This window comes from Phocoena phocoena, chromosome 10 (assembly GCF_963924675.1).
Source record: "Phocoena phocoena chromosome 10, mPhoPho1.1, whole genome shotgun sequence".
Lineage (NCBI taxonomy): Eukaryota > Metazoa > Chordata > Mammalia > Artiodactyla > Phocoenidae > Phocoena > Phocoena phocoena.
In genome coordinates this window covers 45,747,316-45,759,586 of record NC_089228.1, presented here as the reverse complement: position 1 = coordinate 45,759,586, position 12,271 = coordinate 45,747,316, and the positions used below count along the sequence as shown (strand labels likewise).

At 48.6% G+C, this 12,271-nt stretch overlaps 1 protein-coding gene across 1 annotated transcript; it reads left to right on the top strand.

The window, feature by feature from the left end:
- The first annotated feature begins 4,599 nt into the window (after nt 1-4,599).
- Nucleotides 4,600-8,966, top strand: LYZL4 (lysozyme like 4). Its single transcript, XM_065885927.1, has 4 exons — nt 4,600-4,738; nt 4,843-4,965; nt 7,316-7,376; nt 8,897-8,966. The coding sequence occupies exons 1-4, from the start codon at nt 4,600-4,602 to the stop codon at nt 8,964-8,966; spliced, it is 393 nt and encodes a 130-aa protein (XP_065741999.1).
- The last annotated feature ends 3,305 nt before the right edge of the window (nt 8,967-12,271 follow it).

The window sequence follows — 12,271 nt, the reverse complement described above, 5'->3', positions numbered from 1 at the left end:
CCAGCAGGAACCATTTGACACCAAAGGGCCCACATCACAAATGGGATGAGGAACCCAGCAGGAACCACCTCACACCAAAGGGGCCACATTACAAAATGGATGAGGAACCCAGCGGGAACCACCTCACACCAAAGGGCCCACATCACAAAGGGTCCTTATCCCTTTTGTGATAGGGGCCCTTTGGTGTGAGGTGAGTCCTGCTGGGTTCCTCATACCCTTTGTGATGGGGGAACTTTGGTGTGAGGTGGTTTCTCATCCTCTTTGTGATGAGGGCCCTTTGGTTTGCAGTGGTTCCTGCTGGGTTCCTCATCCCCTTTGCAATGTGGGCCCATAAGCTCCCGGACCATAACGGTGGCTCCCTCCTGCGATGCCGGCACTTAAAGTCGTGATGTGTCCCCTGCTTGCTTCCAGCTCAGAGTCTCTCTCTGTTCAGCCTGAAGTCTTTCTCCTTCCATCTCAGCATCCGAGGGAGGCTTTGTCCTACACGGGCAACAACAAAAATTTTCATAGAAGAAAACACCTCCTCTCCCCTCTCCCTTTCCGCGAACACACTTTGCCTCAGACAACCCCTCAGTGAGTACACAAAAGTGGGGCTGTTTTCTTTCTGATGCCATTTCAGCTGAAGTGTAAAAATATCTTTTCAAACTAGGGAAGCAACACCACAGCTAGAAATGCTTGGATTTGAAAATAAACGTGTGGCAGATTTACACAAATCCCTTGAATCTGTCAGAGATGCTTTCAGCAGAAGGTACATTGCCTGACAAAAGGGGGCTCACGCCACAGAGCTTTGTTTTCCTTGCATAAGAAGAAGTCTGGAGATGGGCGACTGCTGATAGTGGTTCAGGGATCAGGGGTATCAGGCTGTGATTTGGTATCAGTGTCATTTTCTAGGTCCCCTAATGTCAAATAATGGCAGCATCATCCCTCGTGAGGCTGAGTTCAAAGGGGAAGCAGGGTGGCCTCGAATGGGACTCTCTCCTTCCTTGTGTCTGTTACCAAAAGGAAATCATTCCCAGGGGCCCTCTCCTCAGTGCATTTCCCCTTACATCCTACAGGCCAGAACTAGGTCATACACCCACCCCTAGGCCAGAGACAGGGGTCCTGCTCAATCAGGGCTCTCTGCCCACCACGGAGGTTCTTTTAGGGAGGAATGGTTTTGGCTGGACGACCAAAAATATATTCTCAGACCTCTTTCTTTGGGCGCAGAAGCCCTGAGTTCCGGACCTGGTCCTGTTTCTGCCTTACTCAGATATGAATAACATGATGAACTGGTTGCTTCTTCCTCAAGCCCTGATATCGTCCCTATGGGCCACTTGCAAAGGCAGCACAGAAGGTGAGCTGGCATCAAGGGTTTCTGCATGCCACTGGCTTCACTGGCAAGAAACAGTTTTCAGAACAGGTAAACTAGATCATTTCAAAGGGAACTTCCACCTTGCATGTTTTTGAGTGTCTGTAGGATTGGCTAGCCAGCGTCTTTTCTTGTCTCCAGCCTTTTTTTTTTTGTGCAGACGCTGTACAGATATAGATGCAGATACAAACGTAATTATAGACTGTGTTATCGGGTGATGTCTGAGGAGCAGATGGAGATCCATCTGTTGGGGAAGGCTCAGGAGAAGTCCGGCTAGAGCCCAGGGCTGGGGCAAACTGAGAGGGCTCAGCCCTGTGAGAGCAGGTGAAACTCAGGGATTCAGGGCTGGCTCCCTGTCCCCGACTTAGAAGTGGCTGATCCTGGCCCCAATTCAGGGATCCTGGCTCCTGTAGTGGACTTGGGACTTGAAGCAGCCAAATTTATCTTACAGTTGGATTATAGCTGACAAATGATCTTTACAATAACCAAAGCTGTGATGGAACAGTTGGCAGGGGCCCCCTTATGCGCACATCTCTGTATTCTGGGGCTAAAGGTGGCCTTCGTGTATACGCAGGTGTTCTCCACTTGTGGGAGGAGGGATCCTAGCAGCTTTGCTGGAAGACTCAGGACCATGGAGCTTAATGATTGATGCCTTTTCCTGGGTCACCAGGTGTGGGGAACAGAATGTGAGGGGCCAGTGTGATGTTGTGTAGCTTCCCCCGTAGGTCATGAGTGACACGTAATGTCAGGCCATCCCACTACTGTCAGTGCCAAGCCTGACACCTTGGTTAGAGTGGTGCTGTCAAGACTTCTCCACGCAAAGCACATTTCCCCCTTTGTAATTAGTACAGGCCAGGGAGGGAAGGAAACTACATCAGGTTCTAGGGCTGCAGGAGAGGATGGTCCCACAGTGCGCCTTCCTCAGGGCAAGCACATCCCCTGCCACTCCCGGAACCTAGAGAATGTCCAGATAACAATAAGCACTTATAATATTGACTCCCAAGGCCACAGTTTTCTCCCCTCATGCAAATTCAGTTAGGTCATAGTAAGTGAGGAATGGGTACTGATGCATTATTCCTGGGAGAGTGATTATAGCATCAGAGCTTCTGGGGATCCCAGGACCCAGCCAGGGCCGCTCCCCTGGAAAACCTCCCAGAAGCAGCGTGTGGGTGCCCCATAGTAGAAATGAACATACCCTCACCCTGCCAGTCCAGGCCCACTGACAGAAGCTTGTTTGGGGGTAACTCCAAATGACATAAATGGGGAGATTATCCTGGAGAGTCTGGGCGAGCCAGTGTAATCACACGTGTCCTTAAAAGCAGGAGGGGAGGCAGAAGGTGAGTCCATGAGATACAACGATGGAAGGAGAGGCAGGTGAGATTCAGCGTGAAAGAGAGACCCTTGCTGTCTTTGAAGTTAGAGGAAGGAGGTAGAGTCCAGAAATGCAGATGGCCCCTGGCAGCTAGGAATGACCCTCAGCTGACAGCTGGCAAGGAAACAGAGATCTCGGTGCTACAGCTACAAGGACCGTATTCTGCCAACAGCCCAAATGAGCAAGGGAGTGGATCCTTCTTTAGGGCCCCCAGAAAGGAGCATGGCCCTTCCAACACCTTGCTTTTAGCCTGGTGAGCCCTATTAGACTTCTGACCTATAGAACTTTGAGTTCATACATTTGTGTTGTTTTAGCTGCTAAGCTGGAGGTGACTTGTTATAGCAGGAATAGAAAACTAATACAAATGTGCTGGTGACCAACCCCTCCCTGTTTCAGAATACCCTGGTGCATAGCAACTGATGTCATAGAAAAGATTCTAGAAGAGCAGGTCACGAAGAAGGACTTAGGGTTTGGAAGCTCTTGGGTGAGGGCAAACGGGTGATCAAGGAAGTGACCTCTGAAAAATCCAGGGAGCGGAGTGTAGATAGAGCGACTTTCCTGCAATCAACGTTGAGCCTGTTGCAGTGGCTGCTCTTCCCTTCCCCTGAGGAGGCACCAAGGGCCTGCAGAAGGATGGTAAGTGGGTGTACGGTGGGCACGAACTGGGACAGGCATGACTATTCCCAGCTGCAGGAGATGCACATCAGCACATTCACTTATTGCTCATCCGATGACAGTTCTGTTGGGAAGAGTAGGTTTTTGTTCAATCATTCATTCATTCATTCATTGATCAAAGATTCACTGAGCACCTACTGTGCCCCAGGTTCTGTTCTAAGTTCTGAGGCTAAAGCAGAGGACAAGACAGGCCAGTTTTCTGCATGCCTGGTGTTTACACTCTGGTATGGGAGGTAGACAGATGAACGAGGAACTTTCTGAAATTTACTTATATTGTGAAGAAAATGAAAACTACTTTCTGGGGTGGGGAAGTGCTCAGACAATCCTATTTGAAGTGGTGAGCTTGTGTGAGCTGAGACCATGACAGGAAAGGGCAAGCTGTGTGGTGGTTGGGGGAATCACGTTCCAGGCAGAAGGGATAGCAGGTGCAAAGGACCTGGGTGGGAATGAGATGGGCAGGTACAAAGAAATGTGCAAGGTGACTGTGACGGCATGAAGGTGAACAAGAGGAAGAGAGGAGTGAATGCAGAGGTGCTGTGAGGCTAAGAGACTTCTCTGCTCTTTCCAATGACGACCCAGCTAATCACTGGCAGGTCCGGACAGGTCCAGGTCTCCTTGTGAGGACAATGAGAGAAAAGGTCACTGGAGTTTGGTTTGTAGACCACAGCACAGAATATATTCCAGGATAAAAGGCAATGGTGGAAATAATTCAACATGACAGTGGCTGTTGTGCTCCTCATGGTGGGGCCGTGATGAGTTATTTTTTTCTTTTCTCATTTTCTATTTTCCAAAATGTGTTTCATGAACAAGTTCTGCTTTCACAGTAAAGAGGAAAAAAGCATTTGAGCATCTGTATCTACTGTCAGGAGAAATGAGTGTGAAGAAGCATCCATTGGGTTTTGCTGGAGGGAAAGAATGGGGGTGGGGGGTGGGAAGGAGACCTTGGAGAGAGCAGTTTCCTGAGAAAACAGGAGGTGAAGGGGAGGAGGAGAGGCAGGGCCTTGGGTACCATGGGTTTGCAGTGACACGAAACACAGAATTAGGATGGGAAGAGGTATTGTGGTTAAGCCAGGAGGGCATCCCTGAATTACACACCCCCAGTCCCACAGCGCCCTCCTCTTCGGCCAGAGTCCCAGTGATCTCGGTGAGAATTACCTGTGACTCCATCCACTCACCTGGTGGCCATCACCCTGAGCTGGAGAGGATGAAGGCGTCCATGGTGCTCTCCCTCATTGGGTACCTGGTGGTTCCAAGTGGCGCTGCTGTCTTGGGGTGCTGGGTGGTGGCTAAAAAGCTCCACGAAGGAGGCCTGAGTGATTTTGAGGGCTACAGCCTCGAAAACTGTAAGTAGCCCCTCTCAGCCCCACTCCTCATGTCTTTTACCACTGCCCCCTGCCCAGGCTTCCCCAGCTCTCCTCCGAGCCACACCCCTCCCGTTCCATCTTAGGGGTGTGCCTGACTGCTGCCTACGACAGCTTGCGCGGTGACTACACCGGCTACGGCCTCTTTCAGATCCGCAACCGTGACCGGTGTGACCACGGCAAGAACCGTTGCCACGTGTCCTGCTCTGGTGGATCCCTCCCTCCTTCCACCCTGGGGCCCGCGGGGGCGGCCGCATTGAGCTCAGAGGGCTGGCCAGCGTTTACAAGTTTGGAGCTGAGAGAAGGAGGGCCTGGCAAAGACGGGGCTGAACCAAATCCAGGGTGGACCCCAGGGAGGCCAAGCAGAGCACTGCACTGCCAAAGGTCCGCGAGGAGAAGGGGCTGCGGTGAGTCAGGCTGGGCAGCCTGGGACGCAGCGATGGAGACCCACGTGCAGGTGGGCAGAGGGGGAGGCAGGGAGGAGCCTGACGGGTGAGGGCAGAGGGCTCTGGCTGGGCCTGATATAGAAGACACTCTTCTTCAAGGGGAGCGGAGGCTGCCACTTTGACAGGCAGAGTGATCACCGGGAGAAGATGGGCTGTAATTTATGTCTCATAAGAAGGTTATGTATGTTTATCTCCAGAATCCAATACAATTATCTGTAATAGAGGTGGTATTGAGTGCTGTGATGAAAATACGGTGGACTAGATATCTTGAAAAACCCTCCCACTAGATAAAATGTAAAAAAGTAAAAAAACAAAACCAAAAAACCCCCCATCTTTTAAAGTACCTAGCTGAACTGGCAAGAAGGTAAGAAATCCCTAGAGACTAAAGAGAGGAGCAAGAATGCAGATAGATAAGTGAAGACTGAAGCCGATGATGACCCTGGGGGTTTGAGGTCACTGTGTAGACAGGGTCTGAGCAAGGTACGCAGGCGCACTGGCAACGTCCAAAGAGACCTGAGAGCCCTGAGAGCTACCCTGTCAGCTGAAAGGGATGAGCCAGAAAACCCCAGAGGGAAGACACTCTAACGAAAGGGGTAAGACAGTCTTCCCTGGGAATTTGTAACCACAAGCCAACAGGACTCACAAGGCACCATCTAGAGGGGCTAGACCTTGTGCTAAGTACTGGGGGGCAATTCAGAGGAATTGCATAGTTTTCCTGTCAGGCAGGGTGGGGAACAGAAAAAGCACAGGCTTTGAGGTCAGACAGAACCTTGGCTCTACCTCCACATAATCACTAGTTATGTGATTTGAGCCTCAGTTTTCTTATCTAGAAAATGGAGTTATGGGACTTCCCTGGTGGTGCAGTGGTTAAGAATCCGCCTGCCAATGCCGGGGACACGGGTTTGATCCCTGGTCCGGGAAGATCTCACATGCTATGGAGCAACTAAGCCCATGCACCACAACTACTGAGCCTGTGCTCTGGAGCCCACGTGCCACAACTACTGAAGCCCGCGTGTCTATAGCCCATGCTCCGCAACAAGAGAAGCCACCGCAACTAGAGAAAGCCCGCGTGAAGCAACGAAGACCCAACGCAACCAAAAATAAATAAATAAATAATAAAATTTTAAAAAGAAAATGGAGTTAATAATAGTACCTACCTGACAAGGCTTTTATTTTATTTCAGACTAGGTTATGGAAGGGGGGAGACTGTAGTGCGGGCAAGAAGGAGGGGGTCCCAGGTGGGAGGTCTTGGTTTCACGGTCCAAGGAGGGAATGGAAGGATGGATGCATAGACATGTTGGTTCTTCAGGGGCACCTCTGGGCCCTCTCACATGCTGTTCCTTCTGCCTGGAACAGTTTTCCTTCTGTGATGTCAACCCCTTTTCCTTACCTACTCCACTAGATGTCACTGGGCCCAATAACCCTTCCGTGACCCTAATTCAACACTGAATTAGGTGTCCCCACTCAATGCTGCCTTCCCCCGTGGTTCCAGGTATCCTTTGTATTATAATTGTCTATAATCTTTATCTACCCCCTTCCAGACTGTAGGCGTTATGAAGGCAGGGATGGATTTATTGTGTTTCTCATTCTATCTCCACTGCTTCTTCTATAGCCTAGCACAGGATATTCACTATACATATACATTTTTTTTGGCTGCATCGGGTCTTAGTTGTGGCACATGGGCTCTTTCTTGCAGCGCGCAGTCTTCTCTCTAGTTGTGGCGTGCAGGTTTTCTCTTCTCCAGGTGTGGCGCGCGGGCTTAGTTGCCCCGCGGCATGTGGGATCTTAGTTCCCCGATCAGGGATCAAACCCACGTCCCCTGCATTGGAAGGCAGATTCTTTACCATTGGACCACCAGGGAAGTCCCCATCATATACATTTTTAATGAAAATATCATTATAAGAATTATAAGAAAAAATCAATAGATTTAGTAAAAGATGATGACCACATCCTGCTACTTCCCAGTGTTGTCTGAGAAAAATACAGGGATAGATTTATTCTTGGAATCACATGGAAGCCTCTCTAACGTGAGCCCCTGGTAGCTTCCTTGACATCACTCTGACTTAGCTGCCAAGTGGTGACATGGCATCATTCCACTTCATTTTCTTCACAGCTTTACTGAATCCAAATTTAAAGGAGACAATTGAATGTGCCAAGAAAATTGTAAGTAGCCTGTATTAATGACTTTCACCCACTCATCAAGTCCCACTGGTTTGGGACTGTAAGTGTATAGCAACCAAGATTAAGACGAAAGATTCTAAAGAAATCAAGCCATGTTTTCCTCTATATTAGGACAGTCCCTGGCACAAAATACCCTATGTTAAGTTTTTGTTAAATAAATTATAAAATAGAATTGTCATGGCTTTATACCTAAATGTTGGTCCTTCTTGGAAATTATTTTGGTATTAAAAAGTGAGACAGGGCATCCACCTTTATATTTTTCAAATGGCTGGTCGGTGGTCTCAACACCCCTTATTCGTTAACCTATTTTTCTCACTAAGTTAATAGATTGCATTTTAAAGTGGGAATCCTCTTGTTAATGTTAACTGTCTTCTGGGTGTTGGAAATATCTTTCATGCATAGTCTTGACTTTCCAATTAATTTGGAAGCTTGGCTGGCCCCCTAGGGCAAGCATTAATGAGCTAAAGCCATCTTCATTGTATGGCAGTAAGTAGAGATGTGCTGGGCCAGTCTGATCAAGGTCTCTTACATGCTCAGGATTCCCAGGGAAGTGAGCTCTCATTAAGCTAATACGCCGCCATGGCTTTTCCAAAGCTCAGATCAGGCTGCTCTGTGGAACTTGGGGCGGACAGGAAGGGAGAAGACCCAGGCTCCCCCCACTTGCCTCCCCAAGGAGTTCCTTCTGCAGTGCCTGCCAGGGGCTATGGAGGGCGCTGCAGTTTCTGAAAATACGTCTGTGTGTGTTTTCCCTGCTGCTTTGTAGCTATGAGGGGCCAGGGGGTCGCCGCCCCTTCTCCAACTGTGTGACCCCCTACCCTGGAAGACTCATGGAGCTTCATGCCCGGTCGAGGGATGGGACGAACTGATGTCTAATGGCCTGCCGTGGCCTGGTGACTCCCACCACTTCTAGGATGGGAGAGGAGGACCTGGGGTCTGGATTCTGGCCAAGGGGCTGGGAATAGGAGGGTCATGTTTGGGGGACCAGGAGAAAAGGTTAGAGAAACTCAGTCCAGCTGACCTAGGTTGAAGAGCTGGAAGGAATTTTGGAAGGTGAGGGGTGAAGCAGGTGCATGGAAAGGTAACAAGAGGCCGTGGCTGTGGGACAAGTGTTCCAGTTTCAGGACTAGGATCTGCCCAGTACTCACCATACATGTCACAGAGCTTCTCTGATGCTCACTTCAGAGAAGCTACAAATGCTTTGCAGGGTTGGAGAAGGATTTCACAGTTCACAGCTCAGCCTCTCCATCTTGCAGTGTGGGGTTTACAGGAAGGGGAGATGTCGTGAGCAGGATGGAGGAAGCACCAGCTCTCATGCCAGCGGGTGGTGGAGCCAGCCAGCGAGAGAGACATACTTGGGATGCAAGAAAGCTTTCAGAACTGTGCCCACTCAAATGCTCCAGGGGCCAGGCAGTGGGTTTAAATTGGCCAGCGGGGGCTGAGCTCCCTGGAGATGCCGAGCTGTGAGTATGGGGAGCCCCCTCCGGTTCTCTCTCCCTGGCCTTCCTCCCCGCAGGACCTCCTGGACCCTCAACTGCCAGGACTCTGACACTCTGGAGCGGTGGTTGGACGGATGCAAGCTGTAGCTACTGGGAAGCCCTCGCTGCACTTGCCCCTGGCATCTTCCTAGTGAAGATGCTCTCCTGTTCACTGCCTTCACTCATCCCGTTGATTATCTCACCGCTTGATGGCTCCAGGTGGAAAAGGGCAAAATTTGCTTCATCCAGGGATGCAGGATGCAGAGTAGACCACTAGTTATTCAACCTGGTTCAAAGGGCTCCACTTGTCCTATTATACTGTGATTGTTACGATGAAAATCACTATTTACCATTATCATGCTTCCTTAGTATTTAATCTCAGGTGGAGGATTCGAAGGAAGGAAAACATCTGGAAAATAAGATGTGCCCATGATAGCCAATATTAATAGAGAAAGGAAGAAAAGATACAGAGGATGGGAAGGGGAGTCACAGAAGAGAGGAAGAGACGCCAGCGCCAGCTACGGTGTCCACACCGGGACACACAGGTGGCAGCGAGGAGACCACAAAAATCCTCTCTGCACTTTTGTGGAGAGACTCCAGTGACAGTTGATCTTTCTTATGAAATGTTAAGTTTTAAAAACTTGTCAACACATACTTGTATTAGAGAAATTGTGCAAAAGACAGAAACATAAACAAGAAGAGTCCTCCTGTGATCTTAGAAGCCAATCAGTCACTGTCATGCTTTGGTTGCATTCCCTTTCGGTCTTTTTTTCTGATTTGGGTTTTTCTTCTTTTCCAACAAGGCTGTGATACTGCTCTAGAGAGAGTTTTGGACCTCACTTTTTAGAAAGGAAGAGCATGGTAATGAACCTTTCCCTACATGTATTTCCATTTTAAGAAGAAAGGGGTTTATTTCCAAAGCTTCGTGGCTCACAGAATCCTTGCACGGAGTGGAGCAGCGGGTGACAGTCTGGGCTTCCAGGGCGCACATGCCTGAGACATGGAAGCAGTAGCAGCAGCAGAGAACCTGTTCCTCGGAAGCCAGTTCATTTGCGGGAACCCAAGCTATGATGGGGGACCCTTGTACAGGAGGGAAAGAATGGAAGTGGCCCTAGAGAGCCTGTCTGCAGCAACATCTTCACCAAGGTGCTAGAGCCTTCAGAATGAAATCTTAAGGCCAGTTAACATGCAATTGGATGAATACACCAGATTTTACTTAACTTTTCCCCCTACTGTCAGATTTTTAGATAGAGCCATTTTTTAAACCATTACAAAGAATGCCGTAGTGCCTGTTTGTGGCTTCCCCCTTTTCATTTTCTGCACTTTTAAAACTAAACAACATACATTTCATAAGGAAAACTCAGAGAGTACAGGGAGTCATAAGGAAGGAAATTTAAAATGCTCACCATCCCCCCACTGGAAGCAGAAGTTTTCATTATTGTCAGGTAGACACAGTTGGGGGCACCCTGCCGCGGGGATGGTTAGTGTCAACCTCTTCATGTGTGCTCTTCCTGACTTCATTGTGGGTGTGGGCACATTTTTTCCTTATAAACATGAACTACTACTGTGTATACAGTTCTGTATCTCGCCTTCTTCACTTAATATTTCGTGGTCTAAAATTTCCATGCCTATGACAGGGATCCCAGAACCATTTTTAACAACTGCACCGTATCCACTTAGTGGCCAAACTATAATGTATATAAGCCCATCTTGTTTCTCCGGTCAATCTAGACAGAAAGTAAACAATATGAGTGAATCATGGCCACCTGAAAGGCAGGCAACACTGAGAGCAAGTCAACCCTTCCTTTTGTTTGCTTCCTGGTCATTTTCAGAAAGCAGAAGAAAGAGCTGCAAGTTGGAATTTCAGGGGCAGAACTTTTCATCATTCTCAGTACTGACGGATCAGCTTAATCAGTTGGTTTGGGGTGGCTTCCCCTACCTCTAGAGAAAAGGGTACTTGATAGTTCCTGCCCACACAGCATGAATCGTACAGTAAAATTCCTGCTGGCGGCCTCCCTTGCTGTTGAGGTCATTGAGAAGCTTTTGAGGCCTTGAGAGCCCCTTTCTTCTTGAGCTGGGAACCCACATTGTTTCCGAGGTTGGGTCTGCATGCGATAACACACCTGACCTCAAGCCAACCTTATCCCAGACATTAATGACCACCTACAATTGATTAAAACACTATCTCCTCAAGTGCCACATCCAGCGTGCTGCCGCCTCCTTCCAGCCCATTACTTCTGCCATGGCTCGTCATCGTCCTCTAATGGCCACTTGTGTCAACATGGGCATGAGGCTTGATGACAAAGCAAATGTTAGTGTATTGATTGGACCGGCCTCTCTAGGGTTTCCCAACACCAGCTCCTGGCGTGTTGCTCTCAAAGCCACTGATAATGGGCGTTACGATGAGCACTCATCCCAGGGCCAGATCTCCCTGTCTGCTTTACAGAATGATCAAAGCTAGGTTTAAAAATATCACTAACAATGATTCCTGTTACTATTCTATCACCAGCAACTACCATATTAACGCCAGTTTTACAAATAGTACACATAGGCCCTTACATGCAGTGTTTTCAGAACTTGCAAAATCTTACAGGGTAGGTATGAAGGTATGAATCATAACTATATCATAGGTGGAGAAACTGAGGTTGGAGGAGCTAAATAACTCAGCTTTACTCCAGCCTGGTGAGTGATGGAGATGGAATGGGTATCTCCCCAAAACCTAGAGCTTCCCCACACAGCCCCTCCAAACTCTGGTACAGTACTGGTGTTAATTTTCCATCCCATTCATTAGCTGGAAAATCGCGTCTCCAGCTTTTTAATTAAAGACTTTGCACTGAAGACGTTTTAGGCAACTGACACATAATAATGGGTCACTATCATAGTGCCCAAGTCAAAGGCTGGAAATTGAGGCCCCAGGAGATGAAGTAACTTTCTCAGCTACGGAAAATCAATAGAGAAGGCAGCGTGGTGACTTGCAATGTTTCCACACTTGTGTCATGATAAAAATCACCTGGAGTGGCTGTAAAATGGTGATTCCTAGGCCATTCCCTTTATCTACTGAGTCATAACTGCTGCAAAGAACTCTGGCCTGTGGATTCTCAATGTACACCAGTTCCTGTGAGATGGAGAATGTCTATTACCTCCCTTCTGCCTTCTAAATTTCTGCAAATGTAGCTCAGTGGGGAAGCCAAAACTGCATCTGGAACCCTGTTGGTGCAGGTACCTCCCAGGCCCCCAGCTCCTCCAACCCCAGGGAAAACAAAGAAGCAGGAGTATTGCTCACGACACCATCTTTTCCTTGGTGGGAAAGATTCATTTACTTGAAAAGAGACAAAAAGGATTGTACAAATCCTCAGAGAGGTCTGGTTTAATTAGGTTAATTTGTTAAGTACTTATTGCAGCGAAAAACTTTA

Excerpts from the sequence above, each read along its gene's own strand:
- LYZL4 (XM_065885927.1), top strand. The coding sequence starts at position 4,600 with ATGAAGGCGTCCATGGTGCTCTCCCTCATTGGGTACCTGGTGGTTCCA. Across the intron at positions 4,739-4,842 it reads GGGCTACAGCCTCGAAAACT|GGGTGTGCCTGACTGCTGCC; the intron begins GTAAGTAGCCCC and ends GTTCCATCTTAG. Across the intron at positions 4,966-7,315 it reads TTGCCACGTGTCCTGCTCTG|CTTTACTGAATCCAAATTTA; the intron begins GTGGATCCCTCC and ends TTTTCTTCACAG.